The sequence below is a fragment of the Benincasa hispida genome, chromosome 2 (genome assembly GCF_009727055.1).
Source record: "Benincasa hispida cultivar B227 chromosome 2, ASM972705v1, whole genome shotgun sequence".
NCBI classification, from domain to species: domain Eukaryota; kingdom Viridiplantae; phylum Streptophyta; class Magnoliopsida; order Cucurbitales; family Cucurbitaceae; genus Benincasa; species Benincasa hispida.
The window spans coordinates 35,301,147-35,322,666 of record NC_052350.1 but is presented as its reverse complement, the minus strand read 5'-3'; the positions used below and the strand labels follow the sequence as shown (position 1 = coordinate 35,322,666).

At 35.2% G+C, this 21,520-nt stretch overlaps 1 protein-coding gene across 4 annotated transcripts in view; it reads right to left on the bottom strand.

Annotated features, from left to right (window-relative positions):
• LOC120072284 overlaps positions 1-20,696 on the bottom strand; it is a 31,099-nt gene extending 10,403 nt beyond the window's left edge. The window contains exons 1-20 of one of the 4 annotated variants that reach the window (XM_039024730.1): positions 20,434-20,696; positions 18,968-19,091; positions 18,778-18,840; positions 17,774-17,875; positions 17,507-17,675; positions 17,230-17,328; positions 16,884-17,030; positions 15,418-15,457; positions 13,299-13,325; positions 11,555-11,612; positions 11,379-11,461; positions 11,174-11,272; positions 10,960-11,075; positions 10,764-10,882; positions 10,127-10,197; positions 7,834-7,939; positions 7,542-7,681; positions 7,231-7,389; positions 7,053-7,156; positions 2,024-2,193 (exon numbers count right to left, since the gene is read on the bottom strand). In XM_039024730.1, the coding sequence (XP_038880658.1) occupies positions 2,024-2,193; positions 7,053-7,156; positions 7,231-7,389; positions 7,542-7,681; positions 7,834-7,939; positions 10,127-10,197; positions 10,764-10,882; positions 10,960-11,075; positions 11,174-11,272; positions 11,379-11,461; positions 11,555-11,612; positions 13,299-13,325; positions 15,418-15,457; positions 16,884-17,030; positions 17,230-17,328; positions 17,507-17,675; positions 17,774-17,875; positions 18,778-18,840; positions 18,968-19,091; positions 20,434-20,544 (2,107 nt within the window). In that variant the 5' untranslated portion in view covers positions 20,545-20,696. Of the gene's footprint in view, positions 1-2,023; positions 2,194-7,052; positions 7,157-7,230; positions 7,390-7,541; positions 7,682-7,833; positions 7,940-10,126; positions 10,198-10,763; positions 10,883-10,959; positions 11,076-11,173; positions 11,273-11,378; positions 11,462-11,554; positions 11,613-13,298; positions 13,326-15,417; positions 15,458-16,883; positions 17,031-17,229; positions 17,329-17,492; positions 17,676-17,773; positions 17,876-18,777; positions 18,841-18,967; positions 19,092-20,433 lie in introns of those variants that run through there. The other 3 variants (XM_039024728.1, XM_039024729.1, XM_039024731.1) reach the window with 3 other exon arrangements.
• Between the last annotated feature and the right edge of the window lie 824 nt (positions 20,697-21,520).

Sequence of the window (21,520 nt, the reverse complement as noted above, 5' to 3'; positions counted from 1 at the left end):
ATACGTGGGATCTTGTTGCTCTTCTTAAAGGGCATAAAACAGTTGGATGCAAGTGGGTGTTCACTCTGAAGTATAAATCAGATGGAACTCTAGATAGGTACAATGTCAGACTTGTAGCAAAAAGGTTCACTCAAACCTATGGGATAGATTATTATGAGATTTTCCCCCCGTGACGAAGTTAAACCCGATTCAGGTCCTTTCTGTTGCAATTAATAAAGACTGGCCTCTCCATCAACTTGATGTGAAAAATGCATTTCTTAATGGTGAATTAGAAAAATGCATTAACTTGTGTGTTCACTTAGGGATACTCTGATCACATGTTTACAAAAAGGTCAGTATCTAGAAAAAATTGTTGTTCTAATTGTGTATGGTTATGATATTGTCCTGTCAGAAGATGATGTTACTGAGATCACTAGGCTGAAAAAGAAAATGGTTGACGAGTTTGAGATCAAAGATCTAGGGGATCTAAAATATTTCCTTGGAATGGAGGTGGCAAGATCAAAGGAAGGGATCTTTGTCTCACAATGGACATACACTTTTGGCCTGTTAAAAGAAACAGGTATGACTGGATGTAGACCTGTTGACACTCCTATTGAATTCAATGCGAAAATGGGAAATTTTGTTGACAAAGTTCTTGTTGATAAGGAGAGGTATCAATGTCTAGTGGGAAACTTGATTTACTTATCTCACACTAGACCAGATATTTCCTATGCTGTCAATGTTGTTAGTCAGTTTATGCAGGCACCCTACGAAGAACATATAGAAGCTGTGAATCGGATTCTGAGATATTCAAAAAGCTCACCCGATAAAGGTCTGATGTTCAAAAAAACTGACAGGAAATGCATTGAGGCTTATACGACTTTGATTGGGCAGGATCGGTTATTGACAGAAAGTCTACCTCTGGATATTGTACTCTTGTGTGGGGTAACCTAGTTACTTGGAGAAGTAAGAAGCAAAATGTTGTTATTAGAAGCAGTGCTGAAACTTAATACGGAGCTATGAGTTTGGGAATCTGTGAAAAAATCTGGTTGAAGAAAGTTCTGTCTGATCTACACCAAGATAGTTTTCTACTTATGAAGCTCTATTGTGATAATAAAGCGGCTATAAGCATAGCCAATAATCTTGTACAACATGATAGAGCAAAACATGTAGAGATTAACAGACACTTTATAAAAAAGAAACTAGACAATAGCAGTATCTGTATTCTGTATATTCCATCTAGTCAACAAGTTGATGTTCTCACCAAAGGGTTACTCAGGTAAAGTTTTGACTCATGTGTTAGCAAGTTAAGTCTGATTGACATCTACGCCCCAACTTGAGGGGAAGTGTTGGAAATAAGGGGCTTTATTGATAGTTTATAGCCCCAAGGGTATTTTAGTATTTTAATTTACCCTAAGTTTTTTTCCTTTTTTATTTTAGGGCTTGTTAGGCCTATAAATATGACTTCTATTGTAACTTTCATGGTGTGTTAAAAATAATAAAAGAGACTCTCTATCGTTGTTTTTTCCCCCTATTCTAGGGTTTTCCACGTAAACCTAGTGTTCTCTTTTTTCTATCTTTTAACAAAAAAAAATAAGAAAGGCGATAAGGAGGCTTCAAAAACAAGTTTGAACACCAATGGCCTAAGTAATCTCTAGGAAAAGGTGAAACTTCTAACTTGTAATAAATGATTCTATTCTTTTCGAGGCTGATATCTTCTGGATATAAGACTTAGTTTTCTTAACTTGTCCAGATTTATATATTTATACACCATCATATTTGTAAAATGACTGTAATTCCTCAGTTAATATGACAAAGAAGGAATGTCTTCTTCTCTCCAAAATGTTATAAACTACCATAACAGGTCATTCTTTGGGGTGAAAGAAAAAAGAATCACCGAAGAGTTAATACAAAGATATACAATGACCATGAAATCATGAAATCCAAATAGGAATACATACACACATACATACATAAATATAAAAATTAATACATACACACACACAAACATACATATATATAAAAATTAAATGTGACCCAAAACCTTTAAGGGAATGATCCAATCTTTGCAATTGATACTGGAGTATAGATGAATCGAGATAGCTACGAATTGTTTTCCGATATGTTCCATTAACAAGCAACAGTGGAACAGCTGCTGCACGTCGTGCCACTGAGAAGGCCATCGCCAAAGCAGGATCCTCTGAGAGTGGTAACCTACAATACATATTTACAAATACCAAAGGAATCATAATCCCAAAAGAAAAGATGACCATCATATTACAGATAGTAAAAATCTTACGGAAGAATATTTCTTTTTCTTTTTCTTTTTTTAATGAGAAACATTCCATCATAATTTCATTGATAGTATGAAATTAAAAAAGGAGCAACAAGTTCTATGAGAGATTACATTATGTTATTCCATTGAGATATAAGATATGTGAGATTGTAATAACAAAAAAAAGGAAGTGAATTTACAACATGAAAGAGATGTATACAAAAGGTGATCAAAAAATTGAGTGAATTCCGATTCTCTATCTTCAAAGGTACGATGATTCCGTTCATTCAAGACAAGCTAAAAGTAGGCTTTGATGATGTAGGTCCACATAATCGTTGTCTCGTTCTTAAATGGATGGCTAATAATAAGCATATTCAAGAGGATGAGGGGGTCATTAGGAAATACCACATGATTGTTGAAGCAGGAAAAGATTCTCATCCAAAAAGATTGGGCAAAGTCTGAAAACACTAGAATGTGCATAATGGTTTCACCACATTGGTGACAGAGAACACACCAACATGGGGTAGACACAATCCAAGCCTTTTTCCACCATGACTGACATCCCAAAGAATCGAATCTTTTGGGATGGGAGCTCTCCAAATATTTTTACAAAGAGCAGCATTCTGACCAATTCCACGTGAGGCAAGGTGTTGTGTGAGTGATTTAGTAGTGAATTGACCAGATTTGTCAAGGTTCCATTTCCATGAATTATCCACCATAGGTCTATAAGGGGGCTATAGCAAAGTGAATAAAATAGACCACTCAAGAACCTCTGCTTCATTAAGATTGCGCCTCCAACCAAGGTCTCATGATTCATATTCATGATTCCAACCATGAGCAATGGAAGCCAACTCCGGGCAGGAAAGAGCAAATAATCTAGGAAAAGCATTCTTAAAGGGAGAAGTTCCTACCCTAATATCATTCCAGAAGGATGTGGCTTCACCATTACCCATGATATGGACAATATTCTCATGAACAAGATCAATCTGTTTTGTGATCTATATCCATGGGCCTCATAGCAGGATATGAAAAACAAAGATGGATTCAAGAGAAAATAAAATAAAATAAAAAACAAGACAAGTGAACAATTCAAATGAACAATATCCCAGAACTGAAAATGAAAAATGCTCATTCAGAACATTGTTTAAGACACATGAATTGAATGTATCCAAATGAACTATTACGTACGAACCAATACTTTTAAGGTTAGCCCAACAATTTTATTTCATTGTACTTTGAGCATTAGACTCTTTTCGTTTCTTCAATAAAACACTAGGTGTGCTTGACCTCTATTCCTGGCAGCAGGTGACCATCTATAGTTGACCATGTTAGGAAAAGGAAATGGAAGAACGGGCAACTTTGTTGCTTTATCTGGAAGGGAAAAACAATTAGTTGAAGAGCCTGATCTTTGGAGTAGGAAGCTGGATGGAGTTAGCTTATTCTTGGTTAAGTTCCTCTTAAACTTCCAGGTGGAATAGAAGTCAGTGTTTTGATTAGCTTTTCAGAAAGGAATCGTGGCATTTTAATTTTTCCCAGAAATTTAAGGTATTTTAATAGATTAATTCTCCAGGCGATCTTAATACAAATGATAGCATCCACAAGAGATACCCAAACCACAATCTTAACTTGAACATGCTACCTAATGTAAATGGATAGCAGACTACACGAACCATCCCTTCGTGTTTTGTCCCTGGCTTCTATTTCGAAATATTCTGATGAATATTTCATTTAAACCTCCCACTGTATTTTTTTTTTTTTTTTTTTTTTTTGTGTGTGTTCTCCTTGGGATACTTTGGACAGAGTAGAAGAATCTTCGGTTTCACATAGAAATTTGGACCACACATGAAGTCTTTTTTATACATGTTCCAAACAGGCATGCTCCTCCCTCTCTCTTCCCTCTACCTAACAACCCAAACTCTCCCAACCATCCTGCACCGTCCTCCACCCTTTTGTACATCAGACGTTTGGTTCGAGACCATTGGCCTCCTTCACGCCCATTTTCAATCGCTCACCTGCCATTTGTCTGTTGCACCTCCATCGACTGCCCACCACTCATCTGCCCCTCAATCGTTCGTCTCTATGGAGTTTGGTTCGCAAATTTATGGTTGAAATCAAGGGTCTTTTCCTTTGTGGGTATCGAATTCTAGTCTTCTTTTTTTTTTTTTCTTTCGAAAAGGATACGTAACTTTTCATAGGTCTTTCCCATAGGGCTTTATCAGTGAGTTTCTACATTTACCAAATTTACTTTGTCATGAAGCATAGTAATTGTTGTAATGGCATGTATTTCTGCATTTGGTTCAAAGAACATATCTTCATTGAAGATATGGATCTTAAGTCGCCCATTTTTCTCTCTTTTTCTCACATTGTTTAGTTCAGACATTCTTTGGTTGAGTTAATGAAGAGTGTAGTTTTTCTAATGTTCTTCATGCAAAAGAGGGATGAATTTGGCACCACTAGAATACACAAGTAACTAATTGGATAATTGAGTGTATCATATGGCCAATAACAGGTGGAAGAAAGGTCACTTGTGTGCCTGTTGGTCGTTTTAATCAGGGTGGCCTTACTTTTTAGGATATTGAAAGATCTTATCTCCATTTTTAAGAACATTTCTAAGAGTGCATCCATGTCAAGTGATCCTCCAAAAGTGATCTGTCTACGTGTCCCAAGTCCTCATTGGATTCAAAAAGATAAAGTGATTGATTCATATGGGAGTTCTCTCATGGTAATTCTCCCAGTTGAATACGTGTAAGGACTAGAAGGAAATTGAGGAAGTCATTGAGGACCACTTTAACGTTCCTTTTGTGCTCAATCCATTTTATGGTTGAAAAAGCTTTATTACAATTACAAATGAATGATGTAAGATTCTCGGGGGACTTCACACTAATGGAAAATGGGTGCACATTGGGCTTCTTCATTTAAAATTTAAAACTTGGATTGTCGCAAAACATAGCAACCCTGATTTTGTGTAGGCTATGGTGGATGGACTCAGATTAAGAATTTACCTTTGCACTATTGAAAATTCTAGACTTCCAAAGCGATTAGTGAGTGTTTACATGGTCTGTTGCTTCTAAAACCCTAGATGTTTTAGAATCATAGTTCTGCCCTTATCGTAGTAAGAAAGAATTCTTGTGGTTTTATTCCTGCTTCCATCAAATTGAAGCCAATTCTTTAGACAAAACTGTTCTATTTACTCTGTTGATGGTGCGGTAGATATAAGTGAGTCGGGATAAAGTTAGATTTCATACTTATAAAACACGGTAGTGCACTTTGGCATAAGCATAAGGTTAGATTTCATAAGTCTGTGGGGTGGGTCACTAATCATTTAGAGGGCTGAGAAAGAGTCATGGTCATCTGTACAAAAATATCCATTTATTCATCCTAGTTTGATCACTTCGAAGTATGAGGTTGGTGTTTTGGAAGTCGATTGATCAGGTACCCATCATCACTTTTAGCGGTTTTGTCACTACTAATCAGTCTCTTTTAGCAGTTTCCTCCCTACCAATCAGTGCAGTGAAGTGAAGGAGGGTTATATTGAAGTTTTTCCTAAGTGATGTTCTCGGAAAAAGTCAACTATGTACCCTGATGCAAACTCAGATGTTCTTGAAAAGGGTTTATAAGTCTTGTGATTTCCTCAATTAAATAATCGCCGTCTTCTTGGTTTCCAGTCCCATTTTTTGCAGCCAACAAGTCATCTATAAGGATTTGTCTAATTCTTTATTCACTAAAGGAGTCATTCATTCACCAAAAGATCCTTCGGCTCCTATTAACTCTCCTTTTGGATTTGATGCTTTGGAATGCTGATTCTAAGGTCAGCATGAGTAATGTGGAGTCCATATTGCCCGCCATTAATAAAATTCCAGACGATATTTCTTAAAATTATTTTCAGGAGCTCTAGTTTCTTTTTTTCAGGATTGTACTAACGAATCTTCTCTGCGTCCTTCCCCGTTCCAAGCAAACTTGGTTCTCTTATTCAGTTTGTGGCCTTAAGTTGAGTGAAATTCCTATTTTTGTTGATGGCATCAGTGGACGGGTCACGGGATTAATAATATTTATCACAGTTTCCTATCATTGGTTTCTTTCTCAAGGCCTTTGGGTCAGTACTTTTGTGCCTAATGAAGAGTTCTATTTTGGTTCTTGTGGTTCAGGCTCTTTGTTTGCCTCCTGGTTGTTTTCGATTATGGAGTTTTGGGTTTAGCTACTTTTGGTCTTTGGTTCTTTGATGCTGCCTCGAAGTCCGGTTGCTGTCACTTCTTATTTTTGGTTTTAGTGCAGTTTCCATTTCAAGAATTGTGTTTGGTTTTCTTTGGCTTTCTTTAGTTTCTTTTGGATCCTTTGGTTTGGTTTGGTTTGTTTTCCTCATTAGGTTTCCTTGCTTTCTTTATTTCTTCCCCTTGTGGAGTTTGTATCCTTGAGGATTAGTCATTTAGTCTCTTTTCATTCCATCAATAAAATGTTTTGTTTCTTGTTTAGAAAAACAATAGAAATTTGGACCATATTCAAGATGTTATTTTGTTCTAGCCTTCTTCGTGGTGTTTTAAATTCACACTTTTTGTGGTTACTCACCAACTTCTTTGGTCTTATAGTAAGGAAGTTTCACATAAATATATAAATAATTTTAAAAATATATATTAATTTTTTTTAAATGCACTGAATAATTTAAAAAATATATTTTCTATACAAAGAATTCCATTTTAAGATTTGATGATAAAATTTATTGTCCAAAGCCCATCTTATATATTTAAGATATAAATATAAAATATAGAATCTACGTTGTACAACTACATGATGAGCGACATACATGGTCTGACTAAATAGAGCTTTCTGTGAAGGTAACAACAAAGACGAGAGCCCATCCATTATAGCTTTAAGATCCACGGGCAATTGTTTAATGTGTCTAGCTTTCTGCACAAAGAGAGTTTGGAGACAATTAATATACACCAATGGTCCTTCCATAAGTTCAGAATTATGAACCATACCTCCTGTGTGATGAAAAACAATTGAAATGATATTTTCTCAAAATAATGGAATGGCCCGTCAGAAAGTGAAGGTGATATAATATGTCTCATTGACCCCCAGAGAGTAGCACCTAGGTGAGCCAGAAAAGTATCACGTGCTACAGTGTAGTTTTGGAACTCCTGCTTGATACAAGAAATTAGGAAAAAATAAATAAACATTCAATTGTTTTTCAATAAACATTCATGTTGAGAGTCGACGCTTCTTCAAAACATAATAAAGAATGCTGCATAAAAGTGAAAAATAACGAAACCTATAAAAGTCTGGCCTTTACCTCGTACGTATCACTAAATAAGTTCCAATTCTCCATCCGTTTTAATGCATCTATGGCCTTCCTCTTATGATCTTCATCATATTCTTCACCGTCAAACGACTGAAGCTCATTTTTTAAGTCCCGCATCCTCTCATCAAGTTCTGTGTCAAAAAAACACCAAATTGTACGCTTTGAAATCAAACAATTATATCGTGCATGCTTTTGAAACACAATTTATCAAACAAGAAGATCAATTAAAGTAAAATATAAAATTAATATTCAAGCTTGCATTCTAAAGGAAGAAATAAATAACCTTCACACAGTGCAAGTTTGACTTTCCTTCCCTTGCAATGTTTGAAAGCAAAAAGCTCATATATGTCAATCTCTGCTAAAAGAATATCAATGGCTTGATGATCTTTCTGCAAATTCCAAAACATTTGACAATTCAAAACAGGAGCTGTAAAACCTAATAAACAGCTTCAAAAAACAATATTATCCAATTAAAATGTATTCTTTTATTTTATATAAGAAACGGAAACATGTATTTCTCATAAGAACCAAAGACCAGCCTAAGGGCAAGGGGCAGAGGTTACTCCTCCCCACAAAATTAACAAAGGAAAACCTTGCAATTCTTAATACTCATAAAAAGCTGTAACTACAAAGAATTTAGTATGATTTGTATACCATCAAGACGCATTGTGTTGCACTAAGACATAAAAAGTCGAAAGAAGAAGACTTGTCTTTGAACACCTGGCTATTCTTTTCCTTCCAAAGGCCCCAAAGGAAGGAATCAGTACCATATCTCCAAAGAACTTTCCCTTTTCCACCAAAAATCCTACCATCAAGCGCCTCCATAAGCCAATCATCAATCTTCCTAGTAAACACAAATCTACCCTGTACTCAATAAGAATAGTCTTACCATCTTTTGGTTGCAAAAGGACAATGTAGAAATAAGTGGTCAATGGACTCCTCACTCTGGAAGGCATAAACAGCAAATAGGAGAAATTCTCCAATTTTGAGACTTCTTGTGCAGCTTCTCATGGGTATTCAAGCTTCTAAAGGCAAACAACCGTAAGAAAGCTCACTTTTATTGGAATCTTGAATTTCCAAATTAAACTCGCCCTAGGATTAGTTTAACTTTGTGGCCCCTTGGTTAGCTTCATACAGGTCGAATTGGCAATGAAGAAACCCGTTGAATCAATCCTCCACCTGATTCTATCATGGTCATTGTCCACCACCCAATGACAATCCAATCATTTAAGAGTTGAGCAAAAGGTTGACTGAATTCCCCTAACTCTCTATCAAAAAGAGGTTGGTCTCCTAAACCCCAAGTCCCAAGCTTGATGTTCGATATCCAAACAATCTGCAATGGGGGCTCCCTTTTATTGGAAATGGAGTATATATCTAGAAATTTTGTGGCTAAAGTATCTGGCCCACACCACTTGTCTTCTCCCAACTTAATTCTCATCCCATTTCCCACCACAAACTCAACAAAGCTGAAAAATGTTCTCTATTTTTCATAATATTACTCCCCAACCGCTGTCTTCCCTTCTTTCTTGTCTTTTGTTTCCAAACCCCTATGCTCCACTCCATGAATAGGACAAATGACCCTTCTCTACAAAGCATTTTCTTCTTAGATATATCTCCAAAGTCATTTCACAAGGAGAGGTTGCTTTTTTGGTAAAAAGATCCAACCCGATTCTGCCATACATAGTAGGTAAAGAAGTTCATTTCTAGGCAACCAAGTGAGAAGCGATTTAAAGGTGTTGCCATCCCAAATGAAGTCTTTAAGAAATTTCTCCAGACAATTGACCACTTTGTAGATTGATCTCCCTTTTGTATTCATTCGACCTGAGGCAAAAGAGAAGTCATACAAAGAAAGGTTCTTTCATGCAATGCATAATGGACTGGCCGCTTATGGATTCCTCCAATTCAATGAATGAAGGGAGAAGGATGAGGAAGGTTGGCTTTCTATATGAAGATGAGAAGAAAAAGAGAAAGGGTCGGACAACAATCTGACTGAATGAAAGAAGAGCTCTTTATGTGGTCTCACTTTACTTAACCACCATCCAGAATGCGTTTAACTTTGATTCGTGGTAGCCATTCACTGAAGATTCTTCTTTTGCTTACATGCAATTCTCCTCCTACAGTAAGCATCCAGTATCTCAACAAATGAACATTACCCTAAGCTTTTCTTGTAGCTTATACGACCAATGGTCAAACCACTGAGCTACTGAGGAACATCGGTGAAGCTTAAGCACTGGGTACAAGTAATTATTTTCATCAATGGACATTGCTTTTGATTCATTAATTAATATCCTATCACTTACTCTCTATTATCAATTAATTAGTACCACAATAAGAAGATTCTGAACCAAACATGAAATGCAAGCTGTCCATCAACTTGCTACATGGATTTTAACTTTTAAATTCAACAGAGGCATCCAATAAAGCAAATAGGCTTCTTGAATAAAAACTATATTGTACTTGATAGAAGTTATGGAAAAAATATATATATATTTGTCCAAGATTTAACGGATCTTTCTAATTGGCCCCTGTAACTTCCCCTTATCAATTGCTTACTGGTTTCTTAAGAAAGTTCATACATCACCAAAAACAGCAAATTTCTCCTGAATAGCATCTTGCAGGCGATCTTCAGCTTCATCTTCTGAGATTTCTGCATACCAGAAATGGAGTAAAAACTTTTGTAACAGTAAACCAGTACGAAGACATAATGTTGTTATAACTTAAAAGTAACACTTTTTGGCTCAGAAAACTATGGGAAGCCAAACAAATGATAAATGCTTTCTCACAAGATGCTATCAACAACAGGTAAATAAGTCTTTACTTTATTTATGGTGGCTGGTAATTACTGAACATTTTAAACAACATAAACTATAAGGTTCTTAAATGTTCTCACAAGATAAAATGCTCAGGTAATTATCAGCTGCTAGAAAGAATATAAAAAATTATGAAATAGGTAAACCGGTAAAAATTATGACGCTTAACTCAAAAATAGAGAACTCTCTTGGCTCGGGAAACCATCAAGTTCACTTTCGGTTGAAATGTCAAGTTTCTCATTAGTCTACGACTCTAAATGAAGAAGTATAATATATTCTGCCGGAAAAAAGTCCAAATAATATTAACTATTGTTTGTTTAGTCGTTTTCTTTAATGAGAATAAATGTTTTATACATAATTTGAGAGAAAAAAAATGTTTTGGCAAAACTGAAGTCATCAGTACCTTGAACAGCACCAACCGTCTTTTCAACATTTGGTAGGCTTAGCTCAGTTCGTACACCTTCACCACCAACAGCGGGACCCCATGAAAAAGGGCCTGCGTTTAGATCAATAAATGCCCACCTGATGCAAAGCAAATATCAAAGATGTAATACTCAATCATAATATACTTTGTGCATGCACACATAGACACTACATACCTGTCATTGCCAATCCATGTGTCCGTGAGACATTCAGCATCGAAACCACTGAAATCAAAAGATTTTAATTCCTTATCAAGACGAAGCCTCATCTCTCTATCCTTCCCCTTCAATATCTAGATCAAATAAACATAAGAACATACCGGAAGGAAATAATCATCATAAACTATTGTCTAAGATATTTTAGCCACAAAAACATGTGAGTTATATGTACCTGCAAAACTTTGTTTTGAATGATATCAGCAGTCTCTTTTCCTTGATACGACTCATTGACTTTTCTTAGGGCATCTTGGCAGATGTTGTACCATTCCATCTTCAAATAAACCATAAAATATTTGAAATCATACAAAAATTTAAAATGTCAGTTAGTGGAGTTAATGGGATTTTATCTCAACGGTCTGATCAACAAGGATACTTACGGTATCAGTGTCTTCAGCTATTGTCCATGCAAATTTACTCATGGGATGCTTTTCATATAAGGGCCTTTTAATCTTCTCAAGAGCTGTCAATCATTAAATATCATAGAATTTTGTAAACTCTTATACCTAATAAAGAGAAGGAAAATTTGAAAAACCCCAAAAAGAATTGGTCATACCAAGAATGGTTTCTGGTATAGTTTCTGATTGAAGAATTCTTGATTGCAAGTGTGTGTTCTATTAGAAATCAATCAATCAGTGTTAATCTCATCAATAAGAAAATTAATATTATCATAAAAATTACTTATAAATAGCAGAAACTAGAATAATGTACCAAGGCAAAAACACACCAAAACTTGCATGATATAAGGAAATTCACATTAACAAATACCAAGTACTAAGCTAAGGTGCCAGCTTATTCTTGTATTGGTTCCTGTTTTCAGCTGCTGTGGTTGTCGTTCGAGTTTTCTTTGGAGCTGAACTTTGTTTTGATGGATCTTACTTTTTTCTTGGTTATCACTTTTGATTGTTGTTTTAAGCTCTTACTCTGTTTTCTAGTTCTATTTTCTTTTTCACTTCCTTTGAGAGGTGGTATCCTTTGAACATTTTCCTTTATGAGAAGTTATTTCTTGTAAAAATAAATAAATAAATAGAAAGGTATTATGCTGTTGCTAACATAGTTCCTGGCGTTTCCAAAGTTTGCACATGTTGATCACACTTAGGCACATGGGGAAGAAGTAAATTGTTCCTTGTATAATGAATGTACTAAGTGCAATACCTCAGAATTCTTTTTTTAAAAAAACAAAATACAACACTTTTCATTAGAAGGTGACTAAAAAGAGACTACTGCTCAAAGATACAAAGCTCCAAAATCCAAACGGCCAAAACCTAGGCACATCCCTCCCACTTGTTCAGAAGTTTGAAAGCTATGATAAGGTTGAAGTAGAAAATCCTTTTGGGTTAGAAAAGAAAGAGAAATATTGGAGCTGAATTTCGAATCAAGTATGGTTGTTCCGAAACTGATGGCTCATAATTATTGGGGGGACATTAAAGAAGCTATTGAGGAAAATTTCAAGTCCGAAGTTTCAAGTAATCCTTTTTTGGATGATAAAGCCTTGATCCATTTCAGAAAGGATAACGATTCTTTCAAGTTTGTAGGAAAATGGTACCTTTATGGTAAATTCTATTTAAAAATTGAACATTGGTCCAAAGAGAAGCATTCACTTTCAGAATTCATCAAACGCTGTGGGGGCAATATTTTCATTAAAATCTTACCGTTGCAATTTTGGAAACACTCCGTCTTTGAAGCCACAGGCATTCGATTAGGTGGTTTTGTGAGTATTTCATCAGATACTTAATTGTATTGATTGTTCTTCATCAATTATTGAAGTGGAAAGAAACAAGTGTGGTTTTATCCCAACTACATTAGTCATCAAGGAGAATTTCCTAGAATTTCCTATCAAATTTGGAGATTTTGGCTCTGTTTCAGCTCTCGCCACTCTGTTTCCGGACATATTTCCATTAGATGCAAAGCTCTTCACAAATCCTTTGGATGAAGCTCGAATTCGAAAAGTCTTAGAAGATGAAGAGACCAATGTGGTTGAAGAAGTTTTGGCACCAGATATTCAAAATTCTCCAAGTATTAATCACAGCAAAAGGGAAACGGAAAAAACCTTTAATATTTGTGCATCAGTGGTGTGCATGTTCATGTTTCTTTGAAAATAACATACCAGCATGTTCAAATTGTGTAGACACGTGTTCATGTCCACACTTCTTACATATGAAGAAGTTTTGTAAATTTTGTTGTTCTTTAAATAAAATCTTCAAAGAAAACAGAGATTTCATTGATAAATATGTTGGAAAATAACAGAGTACCATATGGTGATGATACTGCAACAGAAACACAAGAGAATGAAATTCTACCTCAGTCTGAAACATGCGATGAGAATCCTACAAGTGAGAAAGCAGATGAGAAGTCAGACAACCCTAGAGATTACGATGCTTCTCTTGACATGTCAATTGCCTTGAGAAAGGGCACCAAGTCTTGCACTAAGTATCCTATGTATAGCTTTCTATCTTACATTAATCTGTCTTCTAAGTTCAAAGCTTTCACTGTCAGGCTTGACACAACAACAATACCAAAAAACATACATGTGACCATGGAGGTTCCAGAGTGGAAGACTACCGTTATGGAAGAAATGAGAGCTCTTGAAAAGAATAATACGTGGGTCCTTGTTACTCTCCCAAAAGGACATAAAACAGTTGGGTGCTAGTGGGTGTTCACTTTAAAGTATAAATCTGATGGTACTTTAGACAAGTTCAAGGCCAGACTTGTAGCAAAAGGGTTTACTCAGACTTATGGGGTAGATTATTTGGAAACTTTCTCTCCTGTAGCAAAGTTCAACACGATTAGAGTTCTTCTCTTTGTTGCGGTAAATAAAGATTGGCCTCTTCACCAACTTGATGTGAAAAATGCCTTTCTAAATGGTGATTTAGAAAAGATGTATATCTTGAGCCCTCCTCCAGGTTTTGAAGCTCAGTTTGATCATCGAATGTGTAAACTCAGGAAGTCCTTGTATGGTCTGAAACAATCCCCGAAAGCTTGGTTTGAAAGGCTTACTACATTTGTTAAGTCCCAAAGGTTCACTTAAGGACACTTTGACCATACATTGTTCACAAAAAGGTCAGTGTCTGGAAAAATTGTTGTCCTAATCGTGTATCTGGATAATATTGTCTTGTCAGGAGATGATATTGATGAGATCACCAAACTGAAAAAGAAGATGGCAGACGAGTTTGAAATCAAAGACGTCAGGAATCTAAAGTATTTCCTTGGAATGGAAGTGGCTAGATCAAGAGAAGGAATCTTTGTCTCACAACAGAAGTACATTCTTGACTTGTTAAAAGAAATAGATATGACTGGATATAGACCTACTGACACTCCTATGCTAAACTGGGAGATTCTATTAACAAAGTTCCAGTTGATAAAGAAAGGTATCAACCTCTAGTGGGAAAGTTAATTTACTTATCACATACCACCAGACATTTCCTATGTTGTCAGTGTTGTCAGTCAGTTTATGCAGGCACCTTATGAAGAAGGTATGGAAGTTGTGAATCGAATTCTGAGATATTTGAAAAGCACTCCTGGTAAAGATCTAACGTTCAGAAAAACTGATAGGAAATGCATTGACGCCTATATTGACTATGACTAGGCATGATCGGTGACTGACAGAAAGTCTACCTCAGGGTACTGTATCTTTGTGTGGGGTAGCCTGGTTACTTGGAGAAATAAGAAGCAAAGTGTAGTTGCTAGAAGTAGTGCAGAGGCTGAATACAGAGTTATGAGTTTGGAAATTTGTGAAGAAATCTGGTTGAAGAAAGTACTGTTTGATCTTCATCAAGATGGTATCTTACCTATGAAACTCTATTGTGATAATAAAAGCTGCTATAAGCATCGCCAATAATCCAGTATAACATGATCAAACAAAACATGTGGGAATTGACAAACACTTTATAAAAGAAAAACTGGACAATGGCAGTCTTTGTATTCCATATATTCCATCAAATCAACAAGTTGCAGATATTCTCACTAAAGGGTTACTCAGACAAAATTTTGACTCTTGCGTTAGCAAGTTGGGTTTGATTGATATCTACGCCCCAACTTGAGGAGGAATGTTGGAAATAAGGGACTTAGTTGATTGTTTATAGTCTCAAGGGGTATTATAGTTATTTACTTTACCCTATTTTTTCTTTCCTTTAATGTATTTAGGCTTGTTGGAGCCTATAAATAAGAATCCTCTTGTATCTCTCATATGATGAAAAATTAATAAAACGGAGGCTCTCTATCGTGGTTTTTTTCTTCCTGTTCTAGGGTTTTCCACGTAAACCTTGTGTCTCCTCTTTCTCTTTTTCTCTCTTTTAACAAAATAAAATATACAAATGGCAAAAGTGGGTGGCAAATAGCCTCAAAACCCAAAAGTAGGTTACAGAAAGATTTTCCAATTATGCCACGAGAATAGAAAGAAGAAGAAAAAAAAGTGAATACCTCTTTAAGAAAGTTTATCTCCGATTCAGATAAACCTTTCCTGCAATAGTATTAGAATAATCAATAATGAAACAGAACGAGAAAATACCATAATATCTCTCATGTTTCAACACATTAACATCTGACAAGGTTCACTCCACAAACCTTTCTTCTATTCAAGTTATCCGAGTCAAAGAAATCTATATTCAAATCACTTATATTTTTGCATTCATGTATCATAATGGTGCAAGTCATAAATTATTTATGCTGCTTGCATGATTTGTACATGTGGATTTACAGCAATCTGAAAACAAAACCAAGAAGAAACCACGATCAAGCAAAAACTGGAAGGTTCAGCTTACCATGGTGCTTGAAATTATTAGAAGATTTATCATACAGTCTTCCATTATCAGACTTCAGACGCAACAATAACTATATCTATCTTTTTTTTTAGTACAACAAACGTGAGCATGGAGATTTAAATCTCTAACCTCAAAGCAAGAAATAGATGCCAAATACTAGTTACCAATAAGCTATGCTCATGTATGGAAACTATATCTATTTCCTTTTAACAAGAACCACGTGGACTGACATGTTGGCAGAGAGTGTTCTTCTCAAGGAAGATGGTGGGTGTAAAAAAGGGAAAATGATAGAGAAAAGGATATGTGAAGGCGAGGTTGTGGGCCTCACCCCTGTCGAATGTTGCTTAATGAAGATGAGAGAGCCAAAAGGGTGGGCCCAGCAGGGGGGGCCCAGCAGGGGGGGCGACAAAGATGGAAAGGAGGAAGGGGAAGGAAAGGGGGTGGGTAAAGGGATAGATAGCTTATCTCTTTTTATATATTTTTCAAAAATTGCAATATTACCTATTTTATAATAAAATATCACATCGCTTTTCTACCAAGTTAACTAACCATCAAAGAACTAAAATGGAATATTTCCTAAAACTTAGAGATGAAAGTGTAAGTTTTCACAACCTAGAGACCAATTAAACAATTTTCCCAAAAAAGAAAATAACAACCAAAAAGGATTCCTAGCCTGCAAAGCTATGCAAAAGCAGCCTAATACAAGACCCAAATGACAATGCCAACTTCCAAACACCACCAAAGGAAAAGAAGAGCAACAAAACATAAGAATCTACAAAGAAACTTATGCACACCTTTAGGCTTTATTTAAATAGAGTGTGATTCCAGTTTATTCAAAATAAGTAATTTCCTTTCACAATATTAACAGAGAAGGATATGCTGCCAATACTCTAACTGCTTTCCATGAACATAATTGTAAACTTTCTGTGGATTTGATTTTCTTTATAAGATACAGATCAGATTGCAATATTTAACAGATTCCAAGGTCATTCAAAATGGACCGGAAAAAAATGTTTCCATCACTGTGGGTCCAACGGTCTGGTTAATCTCTAGTATTAGAGTTCAGAAAAGAAACAAAGCAAACAAACAAAATTTCAGTAAGGATTTGCTAAGAAATTTACACACCGGTATCCATATCTGGCCCTTTTTGTATCACGCTTGAGATTTAGAATAAAAATGTTATAAGCATTTTCAAGTTGAAGGTACTCCACAAAGCTAGTGAAAAGAACATCCATCAGGTCCACGTCTACTTGCCAAAGAGCATTCTCATCCCTGCAACCATGAGATACAATTAACAGCCAGAAGAGCCAAACTATAAAAATATATACATATATAATAAATAAATTTAAAATTAAAAATATAATGAAAAAAATAAAGCCAAAGCCAATATTGCTCAAACAGCTTCAACAATGTGAATATAATGAGATAATAAATGATAAAACTAAAAATAGTATAATACTATCAAAATTACCCATTATTGGATACATCATCTTTGCGAGATAAGACATTCCTTGCAAGCTCAAAGATTGAAGTAACCTTCTCGCCCGTTTGTATTACATGAACAGAAAAACTGCAAAATTTCAACAACATTTTTCATGAGAGGATTAAGGATTTCATTTCAAACTTCGTAGGCATGGGCTAAATTATCATTTACTAACTTATGACTAAGAATAAGAAATTTAACTTTCTCAAAGAAGCATGTGCCAACTTTGGCTCCCATAATATACAAAGTACCAGTACAGCATTACTTGTAGTTTATGTGACTGACAAGGGGTAGTTGGTGCCTCAAAACTTTGTCCACACTGATCTTATAAAAAGGAGTTAGCACCTCCCTAACTTGCGGAATCCGTGTATGTTCAAAGATATGATCAAGTTTCATGAACCAACGTTCAAGCTCTTCTGGATGCAGCTTAAATTCTAACAAGAAAGAGAACTCTTAGATATCCACATAGCAATTCAGAACCAAAGCTAAAAGTCCAACCATTAAACAATTCATAATCAGGAGCATCACATACCATGGTTACCTTTCCCTTCAAATCCTATAAAAATGAAATTCACAGGGACTGGGAGATACAGGGAATCAACTTCAAGAAGCTTTAAGTAATTTGCTACATTACCTGCAATCGAAGATGGACGTGAAAAAGAGACTTCTAATGGTGCTCTTGCTTTTTCATCGTATTGATCTCACATCATATTACAGTAGACTTCAAGAAATTTGATCAGAAATTTATTGAAGAAAGAGATGTACAAAAGGATGAGGTTTGGCATAGACCCAGGAAGGATTAGGAAATTACCAAAAAGAATAAATGGTTTAAATAATAATTATATGCAATGAGTAACAGACATATAATTCAACTCCCTTGTCACTGATGCTCGAATGATGATACAAAAGATATTTTACACCATACCAACTCGAGATCTAACTAGTTCCATAAACTACACATTTATTTCAGATTATCTTTTACAGGTACTGGAGACTTTCTAAAGGAAGATATAAGATGAAATAATAAATTCTGTAAAACCCAACAACCAAGCTAAAGATCTCCCCTCCAAAAACATATATCACTGAGTGAAGATTTAGAAAACTTTCTACATGTTCATTTATAAGAAGAATCAGGCAAATAAATGAAAGGGAAATGAATATAACAATTTCAAGAATGTAGATAAAAATCAGCAGGGTGAGCTATTTCCCAAATGGAGAGGTTACAAGACATTTCAGATGGCTCTGTATTTGCCATGAATCCATCGGTGTTGCTGGGTTGTGATAGGTCTAAAGACTATTGCATTAAGTCCTTCGAGATTTTGAAAGACTTGGAGCTATCCCAACTAGAGTTTCATCCCAGTAAAAATTCAAATTTTCTTACCTCACTCCACGAGCTCCTCCACTTATGTGACATCTAACCAAATCCCATGCTCAACGTAACATAAACATAAAAAAGGGCCAAAAGCCCCCAACTCTCATAATACTTATTACATTGACAAAACAGAAACTCTTCAATAGTTAGATGCATGCAATTACCTGCCTTCGTGTAGTTAACAACACTCATTTTCTCAGTGGTGGATGATTCCAGATCATCAAAATCTAAACAAATGAATAAGCAATGTGTTAAATGAGTAAAACAAAAAAAAAAACAACTCGCTAGCAATAACCATGATTAGAGAACATATATAAGCTTTGAAGTAACAAAAGATAAGAAAGTTAGACATACCACCACGTATGACTGTCTCACTCCAAAACCTACTTTTATCTTTAAGGTTAAACAAGGAGAACACAGAGGACTTTCCACTTTTACGATTTCCAGAGGAAGATGCAAAGGGTCTTGCTGCTAAAAGCTGATGAGAGCACATGCAAGAAGTTAATACAAATGTATTCGTAAGTTAACACGCTAACCATTTCCCAGAGGTTATTATCCATTCTATTATTAAAAGAACTAAATGGGTCATCAGTGTTCTAGATGAAGCAGCAGCTATTGGAAACTCGTTCAAGGTTGTGCACTTTCTGACTCATTCCCAACAGACCAGATTTATCCAATAAAATATGAGAACGATGTGCTTTAACACAAATATTCGTCACACTGTTAGAGGGAGTGCTTAAGTACTTTTCTTGCCAAATTTAAAAAAAAATAAAATAAAATCCTTTTTTCTAACAAGAAACAACTTTTCATGGGTTGATGAAAAGACACATAATGTTCAAGGAAACAATCACCCAGTGGGAGAAAATTAACAACTACCAAACATAAAATCAACTAACCAAAAATGCCATAACCAACAGGAAAGACTAATTTTGATTATGGGAAAAGTAGTTGCAAATACAACATGATGAAGAGGTTGAAGATAATCTGATTCTGGGAATTTGGTGTCTTGAAATGCTCAGAACTCGTCAACGCTCTTTATGTATTTTCTATTAATTTCTATTTCAATTGTTGTTCTTACATATCAATAGCATCTGTGCAAATAAAGTACCCCAAGCGGAACATTGAAAATTTTCAACAACTCCTGTTGGAGCTTTCTAACCTCTACTTCAAATTCTATGGCAGCTTGATGTTATTTCTTTTGCTTAATGGGAGTGGCCTTTTCTCAAAGCTGTCAAAGTTGGTGGTGGTTTCTCGCTTCTCCAAGTTCCTTTGGTCTTTTGTCTCGATTTTGATCTCATCACATGGTTGTTGGTTCTCTTAGTTTCAGATTTGGTGGTCTTCTATCAAGAGCCATCCTATTCTGTTATGGGTTGTATTTCTTGTTGTTCTACTTTTTTGGACAAGTCCAATCATGGGTTTTATTTGGTTGTATTTACTTCACTTTACTTATTTTGTTTCACTGTACTGCATCAGTCTCTTTTAATTTCTTCGAAAAATTTTGTTTCCTTTCAAAAAGAAATCTCATGAATTGTGGTATGTTTTACTATTTTCTTTTACATCATCAATAATGCAAAATTCGGGTATCTCAGTCTCGGTCTTTCACTTCCTTCATCAATTTCCTTCTCCAAGACGAGATTAATCTCCAATAACAGGTTTATTCAACTTCATGAACAAAATAGCTTAAAACAACAAATGAAAGCAATACATACCCCTAAAAGAAATCCTAAACGAATCTCCAATGTATGACAAACGAGATTATCAACCATAAAATTTCCATTGTAGTGAAAACAGAAAAGAAACAAATTGCGACGGAATGTTACCAGCAAAACAATACAGAATAGCTGCAATCGCATTGGAATCGTGAATCTCCCAGAGAAGCTAAAGAATTTAGCAGCAGCGACTGTAGAGGATCCACGATCATGACCCATCATTGATCGCAAAAGGGATTCAGAAATTGTCGCTGAGAAAGGGTCCGAGTCGCTTTATAGTTTGCGTTTACCTGTACTAAGCAGTCCAAGCGACGCCGATTAAAAATGGGGGAAAATGGAAATGAAACGAAGCACTCCCAAGACTTTTATCAAAAATCAAAATGCGTCGTTGTTTAAATGCTTAGTGAAAATAAAACATGCGTTCAATTCATCCAAATACATATGGGTAATTCCATACATGACATTCCCTTGTCAAGGGGTTTTTTTTTTTGGGCAAAAAAGTATCTCGGGGGACGTTTAACGATAAAGAGTTGAGTTATTATTATATGGAGAGTTAAATTATCTGAGAGATATATTGTCTGTGTTTGGTGGGCAAAGTTGAGTTGAGTTGGTAATTATTGTTGGTTGTGAGTTTGGTTGGGTTGGGTATATGGTGCTATTTTCATAAATCAAATTGATTGTCTTTTTTTCTTTTTGCTATTGTTGATTTTAATTTTCAATTAAACACATTTTTCTAACTTTTCTAAGATAAAAACAAAAAAAAAAACTTCCAATTCTTTTTCATTCTCAAAACATAAGAAATTCTCTACAAAATATTCATATAAATAACACAAAAATTTGAATTCAAACTTTTAAACACTCAAATAGAAGTGATTATTCCATTTCAAAAACCTAACTTCAACATTAATTATCGTAAAAATTAAAAAGAACCGAAAGGATTGGTGTCATCAAATGAAACTATTGACATTATTTTAGATAGAATGGATAACGTTTAAATGTTAATCTTAAAGAAAAAAAATTATAATTTAAATCATAAAACCAACTATTAGATAGTCTTTTTGACTAATCTGTGGAGTATGAATTTACCTTTATCTAAACCGGTGAAATGATTTTAGAAATATTGATTTCTATTTTTTCTACTATTATGTTGCATTAGTGTTCAAGACCTGAAATTAACACTTAAGGGAACTACTCATCT